Source organism: Drosophila grimshawi, unplaced genomic scaffold (genome assembly GCF_018153295.1).
Source record: "Drosophila grimshawi isolate 15287-2541.00 unplaced genomic scaffold, ASM1815329v1 contig_311, whole genome shotgun sequence".
NCBI classification, from domain to species: Eukaryota; Metazoa; Arthropoda; class Insecta; order Diptera; family Drosophilidae; genus Drosophila; species Drosophila grimshawi.
This window is the reverse complement of record NW_025063098.1, coordinates 4,741,585-4,762,798: the sequence shown is the minus strand read 5'-3', so window position 1 is coordinate 4,762,798 and position 21,214 is coordinate 4,741,585. Positions and strand designations below refer to the sequence as shown.

The 21,214-nt window shown below is 35.9% G+C and overlaps 1 protein-coding gene across 12 annotated transcripts; it reads right to left on the bottom strand.

Annotated features, from left to right (window-relative positions):
• Positions 1–447: 447 nt before the first annotated feature.
• LOC6564250 (chloride channel protein 2) lies at positions 448–20,427 on the bottom strand. 12 transcript variants are annotated; one of them, XM_032737582.2, is made up of 17 exons: positions 20,239–20,427; positions 17,181–18,322; positions 6,654–6,761; positions 6,052–6,217; positions 5,826–5,954; positions 5,075–5,208; positions 4,773–4,929; positions 4,484–4,694; positions 4,318–4,419; positions 3,757–3,991; positions 2,587–3,684; positions 2,414–2,458; positions 2,272–2,316; positions 1,600–1,968; positions 1,370–1,405; positions 1,037–1,270; positions 448–971 (listed from the first exon to the last, which is right to left on the bottom strand). In XM_032737582.2, exons 2-17 carry the CDS (start codon positions 17,349–17,351, stop codon positions 654–656), a joined length of 3,558 nt encoding a protein of 1,185 aa, XP_032593473.1. In that variant the 5' UTR covers positions 17,352–18,322; positions 20,239–20,427; the 3' UTR covers positions 448–653. The 12 variants fall into 12 exon arrangements, with proteins under 12 accessions (XP_032593473.1, XP_032593474.1, XP_032593475.1 ...); XM_032737583.2 differs by having other exon boundaries at positions 20,275–20,427; XM_032737584.1 differs by lacking the exon at positions 20,239–20,427 and having other exon boundaries at positions 6,052–6,236; positions 17,181–17,245.
• Positions 20,428–21,214: the final 787 nt, after the last annotated feature.

Below are 21,214 nucleotides of genomic sequence, written 5' to 3'. Positions count from 1 at the left end.
AAAAAATGATTTGAATACAACATAAAGATCATTTTTCTCTAATAAAATATTGCTATATTTTATCATAATATCTTCGGGGTAATATCCTTTGCATAGTTTCGACAACGATTTGTGTAATATGATCTCACAACGAACATCCATTTCAGTTTTCTCTACAGAAATCGTATTTTTTATACATTTTGAAAATATTTTAGCTAGATTAAAAATTTGAGACTAGGTTTATTTATAGTAGCCAATTATCATATGTATGTGTAAGATACACCAAAAGATAGGAGACTATCTCATAAAAGATTCTAAGCATTTGAAGTCCATTTGTCGTCAATCCGTTTGACAAATTGATGATGATAAAGAACGCAAATTTGAACTGATATTTAAAAAAACGCTGCAATAAAAAATGAATTAAAATTGTGCAGCAAATAATCAGTGGATAAATGAATCGAGTGTTGATTTGAATGTTTGATAAACTTGTATTTCGCATTGCTTGCAACTTAAATTTAGATCACGATATCTTTGACTTTATGCACTAACGAGATATATAAATACATAACAACTTGGTGTAGTCCTAATTAAATTATGACATAACTTAGTATACATTTTATCTGGATCCTTACACACATGAAGCAGGTGTTTAACCTGTTTACAAATATGTAATACTAAACAGATTTGTTTAGGTTTGTGTCTTGTGTTGTTGTATTTGTATTTGTATTTGTATTTGCATCTGTTGGCGGCATCGTGAGCGTTACTTCCGGCGAATCCAAGGACTTCATGTGCTCCATTTCAATATCGGAACAATTGTCTGAATTGGATAGGGCCGAATCCATTGAAGTGATGGTCATGTTGACGGCCTTATCGCTGGCACTGGGCGAGAGTAGGGGTTTCTCCACAGTTGGCTTCGTATCGCCATCGAGCTCATCGTTCTGTGTATGTGCCACAAAGCTGTTGCTATTGATGTCCTCGATGGCTTTGCGTAACTGTAAAGTGGCCGCATCGTCACAAAAAGGTCATTCATCATTCATCAAATTTGACTTGTACTCACCTCCTTTAGACCCACCACGCCCACAAGTCGTCCGATTTTCGTTACATATGCATGATTGATGCCCACCATGGAGAAGAGCGAGTGCACCTTGAGGATGGAGGTGCGTTCCACCAGTTGAAACGGTGACGGATCAATGTGTATTTGTGTCTTTTCCAAATCGATGGGTTTCAGCATCTCCTCCAGTTCCCATTGCTTCTGATCCTCTGGCGACATGTCTATGACACGTTCCCTGGGCTAAAGTATATATATATAGCATGCCAATAATTATTTAGACGAGTTTAACTTAAAAGTTGATTTATTTATCTTTGGATCTATCAATATATTTTTACATACCAGTTGCACCGATTTCGCCTTTTTAATGGTCGTATTCTGTTTAATGGGTTTGTTGTGTTTCGATGTGTGTGTGTGTGTGAGAGTATATTTACAAGTGGGTATAGATAATAGAGAGAAATAGAGAGAGAGAGAGAGTGTTAAATGTTTGCTGTAGACTTCAGATCGGTTAGTAAGTATTAGGGTACAGAGAACAGAGGTGAAGAAGATTGAAGAACAACAATTTCACTTACCACATCCAAGCTGTCTTCATTTGGAACCATTAAACTGTCATCGACATCTTCTATCGTATAACCCGTTTCAATAGTCTCTGGCTTATCGGATATCTTAGCCGATGTATAGCTATGATTTGGTGAATCTTTAACTCTCACATCGCTACTGAATTGTATCTTTTTCTTAGGCTTTTTCATATTTTCTACGTGATTTTCGTTTAGGACGCAAACAGCAGCCGGCTCGTGTAATTGTATCTCTCTATTAATATCTGAAACTTTATTTGTTTTGTATTTAATGCAGGTCTTATCTGTATTGGCATCGTTGAGCGGCAATTTGTTTGGCTTAAACGAATCTGTGTTATCTGTTACAGTATCATCTTTGTCATCCTCCTTATCGGGGCGGCATACACAAAGCGTTAAGTTTTATTGGCATTAATTTGCGTACAAAATACTCATTGAAGATCACCCGAATTCCATTCTAATTACCAAATGGAATTACACTTGTGTTTTGCGTTGCTAGCCATGCAGACATGTTTACCAAGCTAACAAATTGAGTTTTGTTTTCCTAGCTTCTATTTTTGCAGTGCATGCAAAGGATTAAGCATTAAATAGCGCAATTAGCTACTGCTTAACTTAATCATTTTGATAATTGACAATTGAAGAGACTTTGTACACATCTCTATAGATCTTTACCATTTGGTTTGTGGCCTCCGTTTGGGTTGCAATTGGGTTGACTTGCTTGCAGATATGGATGAGGATTAGTGATATGCCAGATCGGAATACCGAAAGTGAATGTTAGAGCGCACAGAGTTGTGGGTGTGATGAGTTTACTTACCAGCATGATTTGATCGGTAACGAAATTCCAATTGCTTTGTGCTTGCTTGGAATGCGAAAGTGTTTACAATAAGCGCGAGAGATAAAGCACAAATAGTTGGAGCCCAGCTCCATTAGTAGTTAATTGAAGCAGATGGCAGAGATTGGATGGCCAAAATCTATTGCGAAACTCACCAGCTGAACCTTCTTGGATATGCCGGGTGTGCTGGGCGCACTGGGCGCCCGCTGCACTTGCGCCTCATCATGGGGCGCTATGGAGCCCATCTCCGGATCCGGTTGGACATCCTGCAGTGTGGTGGACTTCTTGAAGATCGCCTCAAAGGCGGACCGTATACGAAACTCCGAGTTGCCCGTTATGGTCGTATAGGGTGTGATGCTGGGACTATGTGGCGATGTTGGCGCATATGTCTTCAGGTTGAAGGAGTTCGTTTTCTTCAGTATGGACTTGCGGGGCGTCAACGAGCTGTGCAGCGTTTCGGCGCGTTTCTTTGGCGGCAGCATCTCATCGTTGGCAATCTGGCGCAGACTGAGTATATCCGGTGCGGGCAGCACCTCGAACCGTGAGGGACGACGCTGCTTAAGCTCCGCCTCCTGTTTCCTCTTCTCCTCCTCCAAGGCGCGCTCCTCGGCCTCCTTTTGCCACTTTTGGGCCACCTCCATGCGCTTCTCGCGTCCAATGTGTTTCTCAATGATCTTGATTAGCTCGTAGCGCTGCACCGAACCGAGCAGGATCATATTCTCGGGACTGTCGACAAGGGGGAGTGAGCGCAGCGTCTTGTTGATCTTGAGCACCTCCTTGAGTTTCTGATAGGAGATGCCGTGCCAAATGTATTTCACGTCGCGCACCATGAAGTCCTCCACAAAGATGCTGTACATGCCGGAGCTGGAGGGCAACAGATCTGGCAGATACGGCAGCTTCTTAATCAGTATAATACTATCATAGATCGAGGGCTGGAGCAGAGAGGCAACCGCATTGGCCACCAGGACGGCTATCATCACGGGCACTACGTGCGTTATCTGACCAGTCATCTCAAAGATAATCACTGCCACGGAGACCGTATGCGTCACAGAGCCAGAGAAGGCAGCTGCGCCAACAACAGCATAGCCACCGGGCATTATGGGTGACAATCGACCGCCGTAGCGCACGCCATGTGGAAACCACGAGGCCATCAGCTCGCCCACCAAGCGACCAAATGCGGCGCCTATCTTAAACACGGGTATAAACATGCCGGACGGCACAGGAATCGTGGACGCAATTATCGAAAAGAAGAACTACATGGAACCAAACAGTTAATATTAATATGAACTGCATTCAAAATATTCATATAATTCTTCCACACTCACCGTAAAGATCGTAAAGATCACCAGATTGCAAAAGACACTGGTGTAGTTGGTCATCCAGTGGGTGACAACGGCTGCCTGTTCCACGGTTAAGTCCTCACGGGACCAGGTGAAATTGCTGAAGAGCTGCGTCACCTGCTCGTGTGTGCTCAGCTCACCGGCCAGAAACTGACCGGTGCCCAAGGGGAAAGAAATGCTGGAGACTAACAGCGCCAGAAAACCAGGATACAAGAAGCGGCTAGCAAATAGAAACAAAAATTATTTATTATTTTTAATAATAACTCACAACAAATAACATTACAATGAATAATATAAATAGGAGCACATAAGCAAATATTATTATTAAAATAGTTTCAAAATAGTGTTAAAAATGAACAGAACCTTTGTAACTCCATCTTCCCAGTATTTAAATAATGGTATATTCTTTTTTAATAGTCTGTATTGATAATTAACAAAGTGATTATTAAATAAAAAGCTCTCTCTCTCTTATTACTTCGAATTTATGGATTCGATAGCACTTCACGCATATTATTAAATTTAATAACTTAAACATTATTTACTCACTTTTTTTGCAGAAATTTATTCATACGTTTGTTGGAGCGCATGAAAAGCACATAGCGACGATGCACCCAGACATAGGTGGCGCCACCCAAGCCACAAACAAAGCTGCGCAAAAATGAAGGGAAATTAATTACAATTGTAATTGAAGTGGCTGACAATCGATACTCACCCAATTAATGCGAATACAAACAGCTCCTGAGGATCGAAGGGAAATTCGGTGGTGAAATTGGTTAGGAAGAGTGCACGCACTGTGTCGGCATTTTGGAACCAGACCGCAAGCAGACGAAATACAGTTGCGCCACAGACGGCGGCAAAGAAGCCACGCCAGTAATTGCGCACCGCAAAATAGGTGGTGGTTACCTCAATGCTGAAGAGCACGCCTGCAGAGGATCGTTGCTGGTTTCTGCTTGTTCTCTCAGCAAATCAAATTGATCGATCAAATGGATCTATGTACTCACCACCAACGGGCGCCGCAAAACAGGCGCCGACGCCAACAGCGCAGGCAGCCGCCAGCATTTCCGAGTTGCGGGACTCATTCTCATAGATGCCTTGGAATGATGTGACGAGTTTACTTAATAATTGTGCTACAATACTTGCTATATGTACGAAAGGACCCTAGAGATGAAGACAGTCGATTTGTTGTTTGGTTTGTTTTGGTTTGGTTTGTTTTGGTTTGGTTTGTTTTGTTGTTTTTTGTTTATTGTTTTTCGTTTCAGAGTTAACCAAATGATTTTGTCTGTCATCAATTTTTCATACTTACTTCCTTTCCTAATGGCATACCGCTGCCCAGAGTTGCCGTTAAACCAATTACCTTGGCCACTAATGTCTTAAATGTGAGATACTCTTTCAGCGCAACGCCACGCAATATGGTCTTCATTTCAGGTATACCGGAACCTAAACACAGTGGTTAGTACAAAATATGTGTATTTGTTGGGTGTTAAATCGAGTCGAGTATATAACATATAGACAGATGTTGCAAAGATGCCAAGTGCGCTTGGTGTGGACAGCTGCCGGAGTGCAGTGGTACAAAGGGAAAACTTTATAATTGTAGCTAGTAACTGTAGTTGTTGTTGTTGTTGGAGATAAATATATATATATATATATATGAAAGGTATACTAAAAACCTATAGATTGGTTAAAGATTTTCTATATTTTTTTGAAATGCTATTCAAATATGTTTCTAAAATATTTCTTTTGGAGAAAACCTGTAATTCGATTTGAAATTATGTTTGATTTAAATCCTAAGCAACCATCGAGGTAAGTAAGTAAGTAAAAAAATTAATTTTGTTCTCAATTTTGGAGTTGGCTTGAAATGATTTCTACAGCTACCAGAGAAACTATAACATTAATAAACTACAATTAAAATCAATTTCTAACAATTCTAAGATTTCTCTAATAAAAAGACTGATAGGTACACAACAGAGTTACGTTATATATTTACAATATTCATATTCTATATATGATTAGTCTACTTTTGTCATTTTAGTTAACGAGATTGGCTTTTTACTTACCTATGCTTTGCGGTGCGATGAGATGTACAAAGCCGGCTGAGAATAATATTAGACAGACCGGCAATGAGACCCAAGCAATATATTGTATGAAGGGTTGTGAAGTAAGATCGCGATACAGCCAAATACGAGCTAAAATTACCAACAAAAATATGTATTACGATTAAGAATGGTTTTGAAAAAACCAAAAACAAAGGAATATTTCGGTCGATTATTGGAGTGCGTTTACCATTTGTACATATTGATATGCCTTTGTCCATGATGAAGGAGAGCATTGCCATTATGATGCCGAGCAGGGCGAGGAATACCCAATCCTCGCCGAGGCGTGCCAATGTATGCTTCCAGATCCATGATGAGATGCTCTTTATACGCGTCGCTCGTTTGCCCAGCAGTTCCTGTAAATATTTCCCAGCACTGCTGCTTTATAAACCGATGCGCTCAAAATGATCTCAACATATGTTTTACATATATATATATATATATTACATACGTCTACTTAGCTACTGTACTGTGTCAATGAGGTACGTATTGGGATCTATGCCAAATATTTTTTTTTTTTGCATGCAGAATTAAAATGGCGTTCAAATTCATGAATGCGAAGTACTTTGCATAATTTTTTTTTTTTTTTTTCGCCAGTGACAATGAATAGCATTTTGATGTCAAGTGAATTTTCTTTTGATTTTCTTTTTGTTTGGTATTTAAATTATTTGCTTTACCTTAAGTATTTATGTATATTTTTTGCTCATTACGTTTGCATTGAATATTATATATAGATGTGTCATTTAATTAACAAAGGGCATTTTGTTCTATTGTATTTATATTCAAATTTACCTTATTCCTTTGTTTATCTTCTTGCTTTCGTCGCTTTTCGAGTAGTTTGAGTTTTCTGGCTTCATCTTTAGCAAATTCTCCTAGATCTTTCGTATAGCGACCATACATCTGTAAGAAATAATGCCTTTAGTATAATATGTAACACTTGATAATTGATAAATAAACTTGAATTATGTTTATTTCTTATAGCTATTACACGTCTTTATGGTTTTTGTAGCCACTCAATTGCATATAAATTGAAAATTGAAAATACAAATAAATAAGCGTTGTCCACCATCCTCCAAGAATACCAAACACTTACTAAAGCATTGGATATACTAGTTGACCACATAGCAGCAGCCAAGAGTCCAATCTATATACATATAAATAACTTAGACAATACTCTCGCTTTTTGAAATAAACAAAATCTAAATAATAAAAAATGGAAAACAAAAAAAAAACTCTCGTTTTTTTTAAATAAACAAAAGAAAAACAAGAAAAATTATAAAAAAAAAAATTAAACATAAGAAAACGCATCCAACAAGCAAAATATTTGTGCGCCAAATTATGTTCGTCATGAAACGATTTCTTATATACGGAAATTGCCATAAAATTAATAGATGGACAGCATGGCAACAAAATAAATAAGAGAATATTTGGTATGCCATAGTAAATATACAATGATTGGGCAGATTAATGCTCCATAAGGCAAATAAAAATAAAAACCATTTATGAATCGAAATACCATTGGAAAAGCTTTATTTGGGCATTTAATAAATCATAAGCGGTAAAGAAAGCAAATAAAAATATCAAACTAAGAAAAGTGTCAACAAATCATAAAATCAAGAAACTTATATACATATATTATTAAGAATGATTCCAAAGGAGAAGCTCAGGATATTTACCTGCCAATTTCCTAGCATAAGTTTAACCTTATATTAACAAATGATTATAAACTAAATAGTATCGAGTGAAATTCATTGAAAATTCTATTCAAAAATATACATAGAAAGAAAGGTTCCTACACATGCCACGGTCAAAACAAAAAGAAACACATAGATAAATACAAATATCACAGCTATGCGACAAGACAAAATAAGAAGAGCGAAAAAAAGCCAGACAAGAAAATGCAACAAAAATAAGACATGAGCCAAGAGCCAAGAGCCAAGAGCTCTGCTAATTTCCCCAGAGGTCTGGGCGAAGGTCTGTGTTGGGTGGCGAGTAAATATTCTGTTTATTCTTACATAGTAGAAAGCTTCAATTTCGAACTCAATCTGATTCTTGTCATCGTTGCTGGCATGGTCGGGACTGGGTTTCCGTTTCTGTTGTTGCTTCTGTTTGGCAATGGCCTCATCCCAGCGGAGGCGGACGGGCGTTGATGGTATCTTATGGGCGCGCTCCACTTCGCGCAGATACTCCTCGCGATTGATCAGCAGCTCCGGCTCGAAGGTGTATTCGCGAATGTACTCATCCTGGTGAGTGCGACTGTTGTTGAACATGAAGCAAAACCGATTTGACTACCGCACACAAAGTCGTTGCGAATTCGAATTCGAATACGAATACGATATGATTGTTCTGCGACAGATATATAAGATGTGTATATTCTATATCAAATGGCGTATATATATATATACATATATATCTATATCTTTAAGTGTGTGTTCCTTCGTGTCAGTCGCATAGATCCGTATTACGGCCTTTGACATGCCTGCGGCTGTTGGCCGAATTTCTGTCTCGCATTTTGTTGCCAATTATTTTTAGCTTTCGCTTATGTTGTTGTTGTAATCGTCTCGTTTTTTCACTTGATATTTCTCATTGCAAGACGTAATTACATGTCGCTGCCCTTGAGGCCCCCACCATCATCACAACAGTTGTAAATCTCATTGCAATTTATTTTTCATAATTTTACAACGCTGCACAACATAGAACATTTTTTTTTATGTGTTTTCCCACTTCAAAAACTTTTATGTATTTAACAATATATTTTCTATAACTAATCACAGCAGTTTTTTTTTGGTTTTTTTTTTGTGATTTTCTCTGTCACTTTCACATTAGTTATAATTTTTAACGATTTTTGTTTAGCTATTTTTTGTATTGATTTTCATGTTTTCATCCGACATTCACACAACGTTCTAATCTTTGCGAAAACTTTTTTGAAACTAAAACTGGCGCTCTTGAGCTTTCCGCTTACGTGAAAAATTATTGAAATTTTCTTTCGCTTACTCTCTAGACAGGGTAACCAGCTGTTCTGAATTCTCAACAACAACAAGAAAAGAAAAACAAAAGGTTAACACTAAATTGCTAAAATGTTGAGAAAGGTCTTAGAGTTTTTCCCACTTGTTAAATAGCGAAAATTTTGTTATTGATCCAATCAAATTGCCAAAAATTGAAATTTTCATAGGGTTTTAAAATATTTAGCTGCCAATAAAATTTTTAAGAAAAATATATTTATTTAAGTTTGGAATTTTGTGAGAGCTGGAGTTCATTATTTTGTTCCAACTTATTTTAACAGGATTAAATTGTCTTTTCCAATATATTCTACCATTATTATTTTAGGAGCCTGGTGACCCTTTTTTTCAGCCTACTACCTTTGGCGGTGAACAAATTTCTTAACTTATAATGGACACTAAATATTATTTATTATAATCCGATTATAAATAGCAATATATTTTTTTCTCGCCTGCCCATTCCCGATTATTCATTTGTTTTCATTGCTTTTACACAGACTCGGAAGTAGAAAAAGAATAGAAACATTCGAAGAACACTTGGGAACATTTAACACATAAACTGGGTACTCTTACTTTTTAAAAATTAAATGTAATATCCTATTATTAATTTTATATTAAATATTATCCTATTACTAATTTTGGAATACAATTAATAATTCTTTAAAAATGGATTGTTAACTATATTTTCAATAAGAATAGAAATATAAAATTTCAAAATTATATTAATATTTTTCAACATCGATTTCTGATATTGAATATGGTGTCTAGGAAGGATAATTTTGTATAGTTTTTAAATTAATGCTATATACTCTTTTTGGTCTCACAATTTCCATAACCCACTCCGAACAGAATCGATTTTGATGACGAATACACTTTGAGACTATCACTTGGCAAATAAATTGAAAATACAATTCTTTTGAACGTTTTCACGAAAATATCACGTACATTCAGTTACTCATAGTGAATGTGATATTTGTATTATTTATTTTTTCAAAATAAATAATATATTGGGCTCTTTGAACTAATGTGCACATTGTATTTGAGTTTTACTTCTCAATTATTAATTATATTGTGAAATGTCAATTTGCTGACTGGTTTTTGTCAGCATAATTATATAAATCACATATCGTTAAAGTTAATAAGATTCGATAAATGATTATTGCTCATAAGCAACCACCACATTATTGTTCTAAGATTTTTCCATTCATGACAGACATAAAGATTAGGCTGTTGTCGAGCTCGAACATGTGTGCATTCATATGTCAAGAAATCTTATCAATATTTTGATTGTCTTAGCAAAATAGATTAACAATGCATGAACCAGACTAGACAGCTCACTGAACTTCTATTAAATATAGGTAAACTGAAAATGGATTTGTGCTTACAAGTGTATCGATATATCCGAATGGATCGTCGTCATCCGATGATGATGAGTCGGAGTCGGGTCCATTTTCCGCTGGTGGCGGACAGGGATAGAAGGCCTGTGATTTGATTTTTGGATGCCGTTGAGAATGTCGCCGTTCCGCCTCCATGGAAATGTTGCTGCTGCGTCGCTGGCGCAACTGGCGAATGAACTTCTCGAAATCGGCCCACTCGGAGTCGACCAGCTCGACATTCTCCTCGCCAAACTCTTCATCGTGTATGATCCGTTCGACTTGCTTTTTGGCTTTGCCATTACGTTCACGATTATCACGGGAAGCAAAGTACACCATAGCGGGTGTTTAATAACTGACGGATCGGGTGCTAGCAACTAGTAATTTATATATGTATTTAAAGAGAGCGAGCGAGAGAGTGACGTGTCGGTAAACGTTCCAATGTCGATATGAAGAATCGAGTCTCGCTCTGCACAGCAATCAAACGAAGTCTGGCCAGCAGAATTTGGCTATTGCCATGACCGATAAATGTTTGATCTTTGATTTTTCGACCAAGTCGCGTATCGTAGTTTTACAATTGCATTAATTGAACGTTTCCCGTCTTGGTTGCGTATCTATTGCATTCGCTTCTGGTATCCGCGAGATACTTGGACTGCGTGCGGTTCACACAAAGTTTTCAGCTCAACTGAATGTGTGACTGACATGGATGTGCATAGAGCGATATTGTCTCATTTAAGCTCAAGATTCAACATTCTACAAAATTTAGCACACCAATACCAGCATAGAAGTCTGCGGCCCAGCCTGACAGTCTCAAGTGCTTAGATCTGACTTGCATTTGCCACACACAAGCACACACCAGCACACAATCACACACCAGCACACACAATCACACACCAGCACACACATTCACACACCCACAACCACACTCAACACTCGAGCGGTCAAAGTTTGTGTGTAAAACATCAATAAAATTTCATAAATTTAATAATTCGCCGCCAGTTCTAGAGCAAAAGTGAAAATGCCTGAAGCCTGAGTTGACAACAAGTCCAGTGCACAGTGTGGAAAATGCCATAAACAATCATTTCAAGTCACTGGCCTGTAGATTAGTTATTAATAATTTAACTTTGTAATAAGTTCCAAATTTTAAGTTGGCTAATTTCGATAGATCAATTTCAGTTGTAGCTAAAAAATTTCAATTTAAAACTTTAGTTAATAATAAGGGATATTTCTAAAGTTTATATGAGCTAACTAGTCCCACTGTGCAATGTCACTTAAACTGCTCAAATTGAGTTGACTTTTTGACGACATCATCTTGCTTTAATCTCTTCAAGTGTTTTCTATGTGTGTGTAGGTGGATTATGCACATGGCTCAGAGTCTCATGTTTGTGATTGTCTATGCGGCATTTTCTCAGATATAAATGTATCTTGTATCTTCTGCTCTTGTTGCTGTGCTCTGTAACTGTCGCGAGCTCTGTGCAAAGATTTTGCTTTGATTGAATTGCTCAATTTAGTACGACGCTTGGACCAAATGACGCCATTAATGATATGCCTAACCCTAAATGGTTTGAATACACTGGCGTAGATCGTTATGGGTGCTGATCAGTTTGGATTGCACACACACACACACACACAGTGTTCAATCTTCCAATGGAAGATAACCAAGGAGGATTCTTATCGAGAAGATGGGTAAAGACGTGAGCAGTAAATATGTACCTAGATGATGTACTAGTAGGATACGATTAATTGTATATAGCTGTAAGATAATTTAAAAGTATTTAATAAACCTGCCGAAGCAATTCGGCAGCAGTCTATGTTCGATACTTCAAAAACATAGTATTGTTCTAAATATGGGATCTTGGGATCATCTTTCAGTTGTTCTTGTGCCTTGTTATTTCACCGCGCGTAAATTAAATACACGGCCTACAGTTATCCAAATTTTATATAACATTACTATTAAAAACGATAAATATTATTTAGCATCTTAAATATAAAGTACAGCTCACTTCCATTAAGCATTTATTGTAAGGAAGCGCAGCCAGTAAACCGCTTAAGAACTTTGAAAAATGAGCAATTTTTGAAGTCAATAATCTTTAATTTCTGGTATCCTTTACTTCGTATTGTAAATTACCCATTATTTCATTATTCCAGTTTAGTCGAGTTTCTGTCCCCTCACATTTCTCTCATTCCCTCAACGACATAAATTCAGATTAAGGGGCTTAGAATTGAATTGCCTGCCATATATATTACATGCATAAATCAGTTTGTGCACTTAGCGCACTTGAGTACAGAGTTCATATACTAATTTGCTTTTCATAGACTGGTTTATATATATATATATATACATATATATAGTCTTTAATATTACCAATTGATGGTTTGTTATAGTGCTCTTAAGTTATATTCAAGTTGCTTGAAAATGCTACAAATTTATTTTAATATTTGTTTAGCTAAGAGAATAAAATAGCGAGAAAGAGAGAGAAAGCACAAGCTAAGAGAACTACACTAAACAATTCGTTGATAAGAAATCAGAGAGAACTTTGCGGTAGGCGATAATGTTTGGTTTCACGCTCAGTTCGTAATAAGTCGATTGATTTAAGTTTGAGACTGGAAATGAGACACAAAGAAATTTCTTTCATTATGGTATATGTATAAAAATATACATATGTACTATATTTATATATATATATCCAAAGGTATTTAAAAGCTTAAGAGCATTTCGGCAGAGACTAACAGAACAAAAGAAAATCTGCTGAAGATTTTCCTGATCAGCAAAGTGACAGAAATGAAATGACAAGAAAAATTCACTTTTCGAGTTAAATCTTTATAATTTAGACAAACTCAAGAAGTGACTTATTGTTGCACACGTGTTGAGAATAAAACAAGAGCTCTGTCGGCACATAATTAATTAGCCCAAAATCAAAAAGTATTAAATTTGAATTCAAGAAATCAAAGCTGTCCTTGTGTTAGTGAACAAGATTGAACAAGTTTAAAGAAATGCATAAACATAACATTCTAGAATTATTATATTATTAGCCTCGTTATCCTTTTAAAACAATAACAACTTTTTTTTTTTAATTTTTATAGTTTTTCAAATGTGACAAGAACAATTATAAATTAGATTAAGCTTTAAATTATTATTCAAAATATATATCAATTTAAAGTTTTTTAATGACGAGCCAAAGAAAAAAAGAAATTATATTGAAGGATTCAACAAACCTTAGGATTTCTTTTAATCATAGCGGAACAGATTTGTGGAAATGAACTTAAACTTTTGAAAAAGAATTGGTGATAAAGCCAAGTGGACTTGGCAACAATGCCGGGGCAACTGAAGATCGCAGCATCGCTGGCCACAGGTACAGACGCCATTTGTAGTACCCCCCCCAAAACTGGCCAAGATAAAGGCGTGAATAACAGCAATAACAACAACACCTGTGCAAAAGTCAAACAGCGAATACCAAATTAATTAAAAATTGAGCAAATAACGTAATCATGTAATATTTGCATGGATTCAAGAAGATACAATTTAGAATTATGTAAGCTCAAATAGCGGGCAATAAATAAATAAATTCAATAAATACGTGATAATGAACACAATTCATTTTTACAGCCCGAACCAACTGTTTGGCAGCCGTCAACAGCTTTTAAGACCCTACCTGAACCCCCCCTTACCAACCATAAAGCACATTGCTAATTGTATTAAACAATAAACCGGTAATAAACATTCATAACCAACGAGTGCAGTGCCCATCGAAATCTAGAAATCAATTCGCTTCGGATTTTACGCCCAATCGATGCCCCCCTAAATCAAAATGCACAGCGATAGGGAAGCGACTTTGATTGATTGTGGTTTAGATCGACTTGTCCATAAGGCCAGTTATCTAAGATCTAACAGAAGTGAAAAAGCCAGCAAGTTTCAGATAACAATTAAGCTCTGTTTTTACTATGCTTGGACATAGTATACATATTGTTTTATGTTATCTACGCATAAATACAAAAGGTGACCAATGCTGACTGAAATCGTTGAGAGCTTTTCTGTGTGCTTTTCGTCAGGTGCTAATAACATTTCTGAATTCAGTATATAATATTAGATTCGATTTTAATTGGTTTGTCAGGTTTGATTATGTATTCTTATATTGCTCATACGACCCATTGTGTGAAGACTAAAAGCGTATAATATGCGGATAGCATCTATATCCAAATAAGTCTAAAATAAACGACCTCTGATGAACTACAAAATATTGGTTCAGAATTAGTCACAGGTATTATTATCCCATTCGAAATTCCATTATATGTCTGATATACAAATAAATATACTAATTTTTTCTTGATTAAATGCTTATTACTGATGAGATAATTATGATGACATTTTGATAAGAACAAATAAATGAATAATAAATATTTAATAATTATCCCACTTCTGTCCAGACAAATAATTAAACATGATTAATTGCCGAAATATTACGCATACGCTCAGCTAATTTCTATCGATAATGATATCACATAAATGCAATATTATTGTGTTAATTATATTCTATAAATAACACTTTTTACTAGGCTCCATCTATTTGCCTGTCTCACAGACAAATTGTGTAAATTATTGTCGCATATTTAAACAGCTTTAAGTCGCGATCTTGCAATAGAAAAACCTACAATTGGTTAACAAACTTGTCGGCAATTCCAAAAAGACACCACACAATCCCCACATTAATTATATCACAAAGTACACATAATTCTGCAATAACACAACTCATTTATGGAACAATTGAAAACCAATTTGGATTTTCCAAATAGTGCAAAGTTAATGATAAATTGGCAATTGCACTTAGACTTATCAATCGTTTATAAATAAATAGTTTATAAATAAATAAATAAATGTATAAATTGTGTAAATATTGGTTTTGCGTATTAATTTGATTTGTCTTATGACGAGTAATTGAAAGTTCAAAGCTGAACGAGTTCTTTTATTTTATATTTTTGCCAGGTAACATAACAAAAAATTTGTTTATTCAATAACTGATAAATCTGGAATTTTTCCTGTTAAATCAATCAATCAATTATAATTCAATCAGCCAGTATAAAATATAGGTAAACAAAATTTATGAGTAATTTTTTGTAATTTATATAAAAAGTCGAAGAAAAGGGAACTGAATGGAAAGAGATTTTAAAGCCTGATAGCTACCACATTTAAACAGTTTTTGGAATGCGTCTCTTTGTTTTTTTTGTTGTGGAACTTATCAGATGCGCAGAAGGGGAAGATTTGTAGGCCTAAGGCGAAGTGAAGCAAATAAGACATAATCACGAGATGTGTGCATGTTATTTGGATGTCTTCCAAATCTTTCCATTAGCGAGTGCCATTTTATCTGCCTTTGAACTGGAAAAGAGATCTTGGGCTGCTTTCAAAAGCCAACAGCTAAGATCTGTGTAAATGTTTGCCTTGAACAGATGTGAGATGGCCATCTCATATGCTAATTGCATCTTATCACACGCAAAAAATCCACAAATAACATTCTAAAGCACACAGATAAATTTGTGACCCACTCGCAGCAAGCAGGTCAACCAACTTCAAAGGGGACTCCCCCATAAAATCATTGAAATTTAAATCCAATTATATATATAATTTTCATGTGCGCTCGCTTCGATGACGCAGATTTGGATACACAAACAAAGAAAGTGTGTACGGACTGCCAGATGACCTGTAATTAAATCTTAATGCTACATTTTCAATTGGGGTTGTTTTATTGCAAACTGAAAATTGCATATTTAAAATAAAAAACATATTTTTTTGGTCTATGGAAGCTGACATACTCAATTTTATAAATTGAATTATATTGGGTTGAATGAGTTTACTTTTGTGTATGAATGGACAAATGCTGAGTTAACAAGTGTAGATCGTTACTTTAAATATAATCATTATCGATAATATCTTTCCAGAGAGCAGCCTGCATCTATCTGTCCCACACGTAAGCATCAATTTGTAATACCCGCTTACCAAATGACCTGTTTCCAGGGTATAAAAACAATGTGATTGCAAGTAATACGAAAACCAAAATTAAAAGTGTGATTAAGCAGAAATTTGCAATTGAGACAGAGCTGTATTTGATTAAGATCAAACTAACTTGTTACTGCTACCAACTTGTTTAGGGGACTCCCATGATAAAATACATAAAATACAAAATTGTAAAAACCCCAGTAAGCCCCAGCCTATCAACAAGTGCGGAATAAAACCTGATTACCGCACTGCATAATCGCAGTTACATGTGCCCCCATTTGTGGTAAAACATAGTATTTACCACAAACTACATTGTCTTAAAACAGCTGCCTGCTGGCCTAGCTTGATCATGTGTACATCAAATGATCTGGCAATCATGTGATGTGACAACTAAAAAAGTAACGACATTCAATTATATTAAGGTTATCAAAGCTATGTAAGGCATGCTACATCTGATTAAGGCATGCTTCTTCAAATTTGAGATTAATATTTGGAAGCCGGACAATTTATTTCAATCAGAAATACCAAACAAACAAATTTGAAAGTATTTTCAATTGTGTAGATAAATATTTTGACTGATCAGCAGGAAAAGAACTACATTATTACACTGTGCAACTTCATTTGTGTCAATAGCTATTTTCACTGAACTGTAGGATCACAGTATTGAAAAACGATATTAAATTCCAAATATTTGAATATAATAAATTTTTTGAATATATCAAGTCTAGATTCTAGAGAACAAATATAGTTCACTTGAAATCAAAATTGGTTGTGAATTAATTTCATTTTTGAGAAATTCATTTAATCAATTTTGTATACAAATTGGAAATCTACATTTCTATGCGAATCTCACAAGTTTTTGAAAATGTGTCACATTAAAATAGTAAATTTGAGTTAAACATTAGTCAAAAATTTTTATTGTACTTTTACTTAAATTTCCTTCTTTTTTTTGACTTACCAGTGTGTGCGTATAGCCAAGTCCCTCCTCGGTATCATCGTCGATCTTGTCGTGATCGTGATCCATATTAAGGCGCAGCGAGGATGCGTTGGAGCACGTGCGAACGGGAAACGTGTTGTTGGGCGATGGCACGAGGAGCACAGTTTCGCGTCCATTTCTGTTGAACTTCATATTGAGTGTTTGTGTTTTATCAAATTAAACAGGCAATATCACAATGCAGTGGTAAGCTTTACGGCTTGAATATTAATTGACCCTATATATAATGTATATATTAAATTATAATGTTTATATTGTTATTTTTTTGGCTTTGCATTCACTGTTAAGATGCGCTTATTGAGCGCTTTTTGTTGTTGCTTCGATTGTCACTTGCACTTTCTTTCCGCATTGCTTTTGCGCCTCTGCCTGCCACTAGGTACTGCTCATGCGTCCGATATAAAAATGAAATCAAATTCCTTTTGCTTGTGCATTAAATTCAATTAGCTGCACTCTTGTTGCACCAAGTCACAAGACCGACTTCCTTTGCAGCAGCAGCAGCAGCAGCTGCAGCAGCAGACGGCGACGACGGCAAAGTCACAATCCGAGACTAACATAAGCATCGAGTCGAGTGGGTGAAGTTGTCTCAATGCGGGGGGAGGAGTGGGGCGGTGGTCGGAGAGCGAGAGTCTGTATGAACACAAACAACAAAAAACACGCGACAAGCTTACTGAGGAGACGCAGTCGCTGTCGCTGTCGCTGCCAAAGTCGACTGAGCAGCGTGAGCAGCGCCTTTGGTTGTTGTTGCTCTTGCGCGAACTACCGGTGATAACTTCGTGCTCAGCCGAGTTGTTGATATTGCTGTTGTTGTTCTGCTGCTGCTTCTTCTTCCTCTTCTTTTACGACTCTGTGTTGTTGCCTCGTTTGACAGTGAAGCGAACTGCGCGGGGAGTCGCTGATTTGAAGTGGCGCACTTGAGCGTGTGAAGGCTCAATTAACAACGGCGACACTTTAAATTGCCCGAAATGTATCACAGTTTCATTATCTGTTCTGTATCTACATGTGTTGTGTGAATTAACGGCAACAATTTGGCAACTGTTCGAACTCCACACTAATTTACTATGCTCATTATCTGCTTCTTAAAGCGCAAATTTATTTATTGTCCTGGCCTGAAACGAATTGAGATTATATAACGTGTTATAAATTATTCAGTGTGAGCTGCTTTATTGGCTAAGCTAATTAAAATATGCCCCGCCCCCAGAAGCCACCCAACGGAGAATATAGAAGTCATCGGCAGAGGTTTATTTGTGTTTTTGTGTAGATTAAAAATAAATATAAAAAAAAAAAACAACTGTTAACAGCCACATACACTAATGGATCTGAAAACCGCAAAAATGCTACACTGTGTGAAAAGATCTTATTCATTCTCTAATTACTCAGATAAATATTGTGTAACAATAGCGTTGTGTGTTAAGTTTACAGAGCGATTTATCTTTGTGCATATGTTGATATGGTTTACGAGGCCATTTTATTCAGTGCGTACTCCCGTAAGTCTTATCGGTATCGGAAAGCCAAAACTGAATAATCCCGAAATCCCAAAGTCAAGTGGCATCGTGCCTTTAAATTTACGATGCCTTTAAAATATACTCTTGAAACTGCAAATTTCGCTAAGCTAATAAGATTTATTAAAACGTTTTAATCTTTTGTCGGCGTTTGTTGCGCCCATTGTGAAAGATTTATGGAGAGCGCGCATTACTTTTGCGATTATATGACCAGTTGGCGCACACATAAAAATGTTTATACCGATTAGAGGCCCTTTTGGCTACTGTACAATTTGCATACTAAACTCTGATACGAAAAACAATCATAACAATTCGAAAGCAGTATTAGCCAGTTTTTATTTTTCAGTCCGTCGACGCGCTGATAATAAGTCGAATACTCGAATTTTTTCGCATTTTATTTTAATTTACTTTCGGAGTTTATACATGTATGTATACATGCTATATATAGTAAAAAAAACTGAATTGTACAAATGTGTCGCTTGCATATTATATACTTTGTTTGCTAAATATATTCACGTTTCCATTAACTTGATGGTATTTTTACAGCACTGTGAAATACGTTTATAAGCACTTTTAAATCGCTAACCAATTATTTTGGTTAGCTTTTCCATTTCTTTGTATTTCATATCAAACTTAACAAGGCACCAATCTTAAGTTATGATGTTATATAGCGTATTAATTCTTTATTATATACAATCTTATATTGATGTTTTTTCTTTCTTTTTTTTATGTCAGAATATTTTTTCATTAATGCTGAGTACATTGGATAAGCCAATTAATTTTTATGATTGAGCAATCGTTGGCATATTAATGAATTCCTTTGTATACCTGATGTAATTCCGATTTGCTCACCGTGTTATATATGAATGTATATAATATACAAAACTTTTCACACATGAATGCTAGAACTATTGCATGTTCCTACAGATAAGCAAAAATTTATGATTGTTGCTCATAGGAAATTTATATTATAGGAAGTCGAGATACGCTTGTGAGAGACTGAGTAAGTTTTTTTTTTCAATATTTATAAGCCTCTCAAGTTTTCAATGGTCTAGCTTAAGTCTAAGACATGACTGTAAATTAATAATGAGAAAAGGCAAATAAGAACTTTGTCCACATTTCGAATATTCACTGTATTTCAATGGCTACATATAAAAAACACATTACAAATCACTCAACACAAAGCACAAAACGTCTGCCAACAAAATTTTCTGAAACAATTTTCCAAATAAAGTTCAAAAATTCAGTCAACTCAAAACAATGTAGGCGTGTATAACTAATACATTATATATATATATATATATATATTTGTATATGTGTACTTATTTATATCTGTCATTCACATATTTTTATTTGCTTATAGTCAGCTTTCAGCTTCGATTCTATTCAATTTTAAACACTGTAATTAATTATTTAAATATAATTTAAGCAACGCTAACAACAACAAAATACAGAAGTATTTATTGTTAAATAAAATTGGGAAAAAAAACAAATCACTCCTCCTCCGCCCCTTTTCTGCCCACCTCAAGTTTAACTGTTGCTGTGATTGTTTAGCTCACTTGTTGTTGTTGTTGTCACTGACACTTGTTGTTATTGTTGTTCGCTTGATTGATATGCGTTTGATTGACATGTGATTGATTCGCGTTAGACTATCTCCGCTAATATGCGAATTAGCTGGCAAAGTTGGTAACTGGATAGAGCAATTCTAGAGCAGCACCGTTGTCAACGCGGCCGCTTCGCGTTCTGACATTGACTGCTGGCGCAGTCGCTGGCGCTGTCGCGGTTGCTGCTGCTGCTGCCGCCGTTGTCTGTCGCTGCTGCTACTGCTGACAACAATATTGTTGCTGTTAGCGCTCTCGTGCTCTTGCTGTTGTTGGGTGTTTTTTTTTTTTTTTTTTTTGGGTCCCCGGACCCGGTTATCACCAGCGGTCAGTGGCAAAAGTTCGCTACGTTTTGATTGAAGACGTCGTTGCTCCACAAAACGGGGAGAGCTTTTAACACTCGCGACGATCAGCTGATTTGCATTTTTTAATGTCTGATTGGTTTTCTTGTGCTGCTTATGGCATATTTCTCTACTCACAATCGATGCAGGCAAAATTTTCCTATCTCCACAATCCGTTTTAATTATTTTTAAATATAAAACTCATCTTATATCTGACCTGCTCGAATCGGCGATTCAGCAAGCGTTCGCATAGTTAAACAGTTTTTTTTTTTTTTGCTGAGTGTTGTTGGATATTGTATAATATCTGGGGATTTTTGTTTCGTTTTACTCTAGCGAAGGGTATTGTAATTTTTTCAAGTAATATGCAGTTGTAAAAAATTGTATACAATTGTTTATATTATATACAAAGCCTATAAAAACATGAAACTTAATCATCTTACGTTTCACATATGTTTACTTTTCAAAAAACGAAGCTAAAATTAAAATATTTATGACATTTTTTTTGCCATAACACTATGATTAAAATTGGACATCATATTACATAAGTTGTTTTTCCA